At 40.4% G+C, this 7,500-nt stretch overlaps 1 protein-coding gene across 1 annotated transcript in view; it reads left to right on the forward strand.

Moving 5' to 3' along the window:
• nbas (NBAS subunit of NRZ tethering complex) overlaps nucleotides 1-7,500 on the forward strand; it is a 337,358-nt gene that overhangs the window by 36,645 nt on the left and 293,213 nt on the right. Inside the window, exons 15-18 of the mRNA XM_037537972.1 lie at nucleotides 545-805; nucleotides 4,018-4,143; nucleotides 5,630-5,781; nucleotides 6,926-7,063. Coding sequence (XP_037393869.1) covers nucleotides 545-805; nucleotides 4,018-4,143; nucleotides 5,630-5,781; nucleotides 6,926-7,063 — 677 coding nt within the window. The remainder of the gene's footprint in view (nucleotides 1-544; nucleotides 806-4,017; nucleotides 4,144-5,629; nucleotides 5,782-6,925; nucleotides 7,064-7,500) is intronic.

Consider the following 7,500-nt stretch of genomic DNA (forward strand, 5'->3'; position numbering starts at 1 on the left):
GCTAATGGTGACAGGATTTTAGATGGTGAGCTTAGATCATTGTTAAGCAGCAGAGGTCAAGTAAAGTGTTACCAAATGTTAAAGATTTCTCTCTTTTCCTCTCTTTATCTCTCTAAATCAGAAGTGTGCAAGTATTTCATCTTTGGGGGCCTAAATAATTTTTTTTTTTTTTTTTGTGGGCGAAGCCACACAAAAAACGACTCACTATAGGTTGTAACTTGAAATGGAGTTTTTAAAACTTGTCCCTCATTGGATGAAGAGGTGCCCATCGACCACACTTACTTTAAGCAGTGCTTAATTGGTATGGATGTTCGCAGCTGCCACATTTTCAAAGCAGTTAACAGTAAACATAAACAGGAAAAGAAATAAGTTATTTCTAAGATTGAGAACCTGCTCTGCTCTTGTAGAGGAAACATTTTACAGATAAGCATGCTTTGTGTAAGTGGTTTCTAGAAGTGGTTTCATAATTCTCTCTCTCTCTCTCTCTCTCTCTCTCTCTCTCTCTCTCTCTCTCTCTCTCTCTCTCTCTCTCTCTCTCTCTCAGTGCGAAATTAAACTTGCTCAGAAGCGCTCCCGTGTGGAGAGCAGTGGAGCTGCTGAGGATGATGATGGGGAGGAAGACTCTGACTCTGATGAAGAGTGCTCAGCGAAGGCTCGGTATTTTGGCTATGTGAAGCAGGGCCTCTACTATGTGACCGAGATGGAGCGCTTTGCTCCACCGAGGAAGCGTCCGCGCACAGTCACCAAAAACTACCGGCTGGTCAGCCTGAGGTCCACCACACCTGAGGAGCTATATCACAGGAAGGTGAGTTGGATGGAGAGTTTTGCTAAAATGTAACCGTAATTGTTAAGGATGCAGCAGTCCTATCTGAACAATCAGTATTGGAACCGATCAAGGCGTTTTTTTTTCATTGTATCGGCTATATCAATCTATGTAATAGCAGTCCTATAAAAAAAATGCTTATGCTATGCTCATACTACAAAATAAGGGATTTTAATGAAGCATTTCTTTCAGAGTAGTTGTCTGCCTAGTATATTTTATGTAAATTTGATTTGGTTTACTAACCTGAATCTATTTTAAGTAGTATAGCACTATAATAAGGCTGTATTCTCTGATAAAATGTCATATCAGACATTCACCAAAGAAGGACTTGTTCGAGACCCAGCTTTCTCTGTAGAGTAAGATATGCAAGCTAACACTACTGCACACTAATTGCCAAAAGTATTCACTCACCCATCCAAATCATTGAGTTCAGGTGTTCCAGTCACTTCCATGGCCACAGCTGTGTAAAACCAAGCACGTAGGCATGCGGACTGCTTGTACAAACATTAGTGAAAGAATGGGTCGCTCTCAGGAGCTCAGTGAATTCCAGCATGGTATCATTATAGGATGCCACCTGTGCAACAAGTGCAGTCGTGAAATTTCCTTGCTACTAAATATTCCACAGTCAACTGTCAGTGGTATTATAACAAAGTGGAAGCGATTTAGAACAACAGCAACTCGGTCACAAAGTGGTAGGCCATATAAAATGACAGTGGGGTCAGCAGCTGCTGAGGTGCATACTGAGGAGAGGTCACCAACTTTCTGCAGAGTCAATTGCTGCAGACCTCCAAACTACATGTGGCCGTCAGATTAGCTCAAGAACAGCTTAGAGAGCTTCATGGAACGAGTTTCCATGGCCGAGCAGCTGCATCCAAGCCTTACATCACCAAGCACAATGCAAAGCGTCGAATGCAGTGGTGTAAAGTGCCGCCAATGGACAGTGGAGACGTGTTCTCTGGAGTGACTAATCACTCTTCTCTGTCTGGCAATCCGATGGACGGGTCTGGATTTGGCGGTTACCAGGAGAACGGTACCTGTCTGGCTGCATTGTGCCAGGTGTAAAGTGTGGTGGAGGAGGGGTTGTGGTTGGTTTTCATCAGTTGCGCTTGGGCCCTTAGTTAGTAAACTATCGTGTACTTTTGTTGCTTTGTCAGTAGTAGCCCCCAGTTTGAGTAGCTATTATAATAGTGCTGAAGTTGAAGAATAGACTTTCATTTCAGACTTACAATGTCAGTTCAGTGTGTGGGAGTGTTAGCTTGCCTGTAGCATTATTATAGTGTTGTGTTAATTAAATGATTATTTGTATTTTGATTGCTAAACAACCCCATAATTCAGAAGATCCAGTGCCAATTACAGGAGAACATAGACAGGACAAAACATATTGGCTTTGGAACAGTTTTGTTTACCCAGAAAAATCTATAAAAATCTAAACTTCACACTTGCTATGAGGTGACCTACACTATATGTGCAAAAGTATGTGGACACCTTATTAGTGAATTTAGCTACTTTAAGGTGCACCCATTGTCAACACAGGCATTCAGCTGTGTCCAAGTAGCTTGTCCAATCTTCATACAAAAGCACTATTAAAGAATGGGGCAGTCTGGGGCAGCCATACATGCTGCCTAAGAGTGGTATAAAGTGCCCCACAGCAACTGTTCTCTGGAGTGTGGAGAGCACCATCTCCACATGGCACCTATGGCATGAGATTTAGTTGTATTTGTGATCCAGAACTAACCACCTAACATAATTAACTGACCTCACTAATGTTCTTGAGGCTAAATACAATCACATCCTCACAGCCATGTTCCAACATCTAGTGTTAAACCTTACCTAAAAAAAATAGAAGCTGTCATTGCAGGAAAGGGGGGAACAAACTTCCTATTAATACCCTTAATTTCAGGAACGGTATATGAACAGACGTGTACAAACTTTGGATGTATTGTGAAAATATTGAATTTTTACATGTAGAAACTGTTGACAAGACATGGGAAGTAGTTTCTAAAAGCATGCGTTTTTTCAGTTGATTACTTAAAATGTACCAAATAAGTTTAAAAAAATATTTAATCATCAGCAAGCAGGCATATTGTGTAAAACCAATTTATGTTGTACGTTTTGTTGTAAAAACGATAAAAATTCGCTCATATATTGGTTGTTGTACAAAAATGCTTGTTATCACGTGATGCAAGGCTAGTTGTACAAGAGCATTGTCCATTGCATTTTCTCGACCAGCCTAAAATGACAAAAATATATTTGTTTAGAAGCAGTTATTTTCTCTGTGTTCATGGCTGCTGCTAACTTTCAAAAGGATCTAGTGCAGTTTGTGATGAGCTCACGCTTTATTTATTTTTAAACAGGAATGATTTAGCCCATTTCACTAGATTGTAAAGCTTATTTGTTCCAAATTAAACAATGTTGAGCACAATGAAGGCATAGAAGACGGTCACCTAATGTGAGGTCATTGCTTTTGACAAAAGAATTCAAATTTTATATGTTATTCAAAGAAATATCATGGGATCATCCCCGTCCCCTACCAATTTGTTGCTCTTATAGGGAGGTCCATTTCTTCTGGGGGGTCCAGGACCCCTTTAAGAGCCCCCCCCCCACACACACACACACACCTTAAACCCTGTGAGTTGGGTAGTGCGGCTGAGTTAGATGAGGTCCTTAAATCTGCTTGTGTTGAAGGGGTACATGGGTTACTGAAAGCATATAACCGTATATCATCGTTTTATGTGGGTGGATGGAGGAGAGAGAGGCTCAGTGAGCGAGAGAGGACAGGAACAGAGAATGAGGGAAGAGAGGAGAACGCAAAGGCCCTTGTTAGTAGTTCTGTCAGCAAAACAAGCACCATGTTGCGCACAGAAGCACATCAGAACACACAGTAACCCATTAAAGCACAACAAGACACAACAGGACACTTCCAGAGTGGAGCCCAATCTAACAGGAGGCAGAGTGGGCTTTGAATATTGAACAGTGCTGGAGTAACACGGGCCATTGCGGCCTAGCAGGTTCACTTTCCCCAGAGTGATTTACAAGTGCGGCAGCCTTTGTTGCGGCTGGGCTAACAGAGGTGATAATACTGCTTTGTTTACGACACAGCTGCCTAATGAGGAGTCCTGGGAGCCAAGCGCAGACATTAACCTCTGTGTGTTTGTTTTTGTGTGCGTGTGTGTGGGGGGGGTATGCGTATGCAGATTGATAATGAAGAATATGGAGAAGCTCTCTCTCTGGCTCATGTCTACGGACTGGACTCTGATTTGGTCTATCAGAGACAGTGGAGGAAGTCTTCTGTCAGCATTGCATCTATACAGGACTACTTGGTAAGTGCATGTACTCAGTCGAAATTGTTTGTAGTTTGACCACCCATAGAAGTCCAGGCTGAACCCCAGCTTCTGTATGTTGCTAGGATGGAATCCACGATTGTAGCCCTCTCAATCAAATTTTAGATATCTTTTGAAGTGCTACCTTCAGCTGACTACACTGCGTAGTTCACATTAGAGACCTGGGGATAAATCAATGAGCAGCAAACTAACAAAAGCAACAGCAAAGTGGAAAGCTGCGGTTGATCTCCAAAGCCTCCTCTGTAACAGTATTTCACAAGCTGTCTGAATGAGAGAGAGGGGGAGAGGGCTACAATCACCCTATGGAAATCACATGATGTTCATATTAAAAATAATGAAAATAATGCTACAGAAGTATTGACAGTAGTAAATGTGTTCTGATGAGGCTTATATTGTTCACTAATATAGCTGTAATGAAATGCACTGCTTTTTAAAGAGAAATTGGATTGGAAAATGGTAAATAATCACAATAAGCTACAAAAAATAATCTGATCAGATTTTTGCAGTTTTTCCTCTTACTGCTAATATTGTTGATCATCTGGTTTGCAGTCCAAAGTTAGCTTCATTAGTTGTGCAACTTTGATCCTCATACAACTAATAGGCAACAATTAGCTCTGTGTGATCTGAAAACCTCAGTGATCACATTTCTTATTTATATATAACAGCATTGCATACAATGTCAAACACATTAGCAAGTGAACCTGAAATTAAGTACTTGAAACAGTTTGTGAACATTTAGACAGTTTGTTAATTGGTGTACCTAAACTTCCATTACTTGTTGGCTACCTGGGCCTTGTAGCCCCAGTGCAAAATTAATGAAGCAAACGTCTGAAATCAAGCATGTCTTTGCTGATCAACTGAATTCGGGATAAAAAGGGACAGTTTTGCATTACTTTCATTCCTGAAAAGCTGCCAGTTGTTTCATAATTATCTATCTATCTATCTATCTATCTATCTGTCTGTCTGTCTGTCTGTCTGTCTGTCTGTCTGTCTGTCTGTCTGTCTGTCTGTCTGTCTGTCTGTCTGTCTTTCTTTCTTTCTTTCTTTCTTTCTTTCTTTCTTTCTTTCTTTCTTTCTTTCTTTCTTTCTTTCTTTCTTTCTTTCTTTCTTTCTTTCTTTCTCTCTTTCTTTCTTTCTTTCTTTCTCTCTTTCTTTCTTTCTTTCTTTCTTTCTTTCTTTCTTTCTTTCTTTCTTTCTTTCTTTCTTTCTTTCTTTCTTTCTTTCTTTCTCTCTTTCTTTCTCTCTTTCTTTCTTTCTTTCTTTCTTTCTTTCTCTCTCTCTCTTTCTTTCTTTCTTTCTTCCTTCCTTCCTTTCTTTCTTTCTTTCTTTCTTTCTCTCTTTCTCTCTTTCTTTCTCTCTTTCTTTCTTTCTTTCTTTCTCTCTCTCTCTTTCTTTCTTTCTTTCTCTCTTTCTTTCTTTCTTTCTTTCTTTCTTTCTTTCTTTCTCGCTCTCTGTCTCTCTGTAGAGTAAGATAAAAAAGCGTTCCTGGGTTTTGCACGAATGCGTTGAGAGGGTCCCTGAGAATGTGGACGCTGCCAAGGAGCTGCTGGAGTATGGCCTGAAGGGAACAGACCTGGAGGCTCTCATTGCCATCGGCAATGGAGAGGATGGAGGCAGGTGTGTGTCTTCTCAAAACAAACCCGAACAAAATAACTCCAGTTATTCTACAAGCTATTGCAGTCAGAAATCTAGTTAATGTAAACAGTTAAGCTTTCTTCATCACAGGACAGCAATACAAACATGAATTGCTATGTCCCTTGAAAGAATCTGCTGAAATAATGTCAAATTTATCCTTCTTGCAAACCAAAACAAGACAGTGCAACAGTGCCTAAGAAACATCTCAGCATCGTAGAGTGCTTGTAAATTTCAGGACAGCTCAGCTGACATCCAACAAAACTGACTGGTCAAAAGTTTCAGGTTGCATCAGTTGCTGTGCCATTATGTAATGAACTGTGAATTGTCACCAGACCAGAAAGGTTCCACTTCTAATGTATGTTAATTAAGGATTTACTGATGAGGAAATTTTCTTACCGATTCTGATTTCTTTACTGCCAAAGTACCTTGGCATAATATTTTTATTAGCCAGTTGTATCTGAAGCTCAAATTTTGTGGGCTACATGAACACATGAACACATTTCCAGTACTTCTTTTAGCCAAAATTGCAGTATTATTTGCGCTTTAATGGACCAATTTGTTGTGTTTGATCAGTTGTCTGTTTAAATATTATAAATGAAATAAATTGCTACGTTGAACATAAGAGGCAAGTGGCTGTTTAGCATAATGAGTCATGCATTATTATGCTGTGACATTTTGGTACAGGTATAGCAGCAGCGTTCAAATACAGTGTGAGTGCACTCACTTGACTCACCACCGCACAGTTCTGCCAAAATAATGAATTCACTTCTGTTGTTGTGTTCATTATGGATTGTTCACATAAAATAAAGTGCAGCTGGCAGTTTTAAATGATGTTAAAACATAAACAGATAAAATCCAACCACATGCTATATTTCCTTGTTGTACAATAGTGTCTGATGTTTGGTGTTTAAGCCAGTAATTCGACAAAAATGGGCAAAAATTCCTTTCTGACTGACTGATGAGACATCTAACAAAATGGAAATTGCTGTACCATGGAGATCTATTCTTGTTTGAAAAGTGCTTAAGTCAGTAAACCTTTCATTCACATTGACTCTAAGTTAAACGAGTAAAGCTCTGTTAGTGTTGTTAGCACAATGACTTATAGAGCTGTTGTATTGACACTTAGGTTCATCTTACCGGGTGATATGGACATTGATGACTCTTCTTATGAAGATTTCCAGTCGATGGAGGAGGAGATGGAGCGGAAGAAAGAGAGAGAGGCGAAGAAGAGACAGGAGTTGCTTAAAAAAGTGGACTTTAGCAAGTATGATTTCAATCAGTCACACATGCACACACTGGGGAACGCAGGCTCTTTGGAGCGGTGCAGTACAGCTCATTCTCAAGAGATTAGTAAGATAGGAGAGGGAGTCAGGGAAAGGGAGAGAAAAAACAGGAATGGGAAAAATAGAGAAAGGCGTTGGGAAGCAAAGGGAGTGAGAGAAAGACAGCAGAAAGACAGAGAGAGAGTAAGGGAGTATGAGAGGGGTGGAAAAGGAAGTGAGGGAAAGAGTAGGGAAGGGATTTGGGGAAGGACAAGGAGGGAAAGGGAGAAAAGAGGAATAATGAATACAGTACAAGAATGAAAATGGAGGGAGAGTGAGAGAGGCTGAGCGGCAAAAAAGAGTTGGGGGAGGGAGGGAGGGAGAGATGGAGAAAGTGGAGGAAAATGCATGAGAGATGGGATGAGTGAGAGGAAAAAAG

This window comes from Pygocentrus nattereri, chromosome 4 (genome assembly GCF_015220715.1).
Source record: "Pygocentrus nattereri isolate fPygNat1 chromosome 4, fPygNat1.pri, whole genome shotgun sequence".
Lineage (NCBI taxonomy): Eukaryota > Metazoa > Chordata > Actinopteri > Characiformes > Serrasalmidae > Pygocentrus > Pygocentrus nattereri.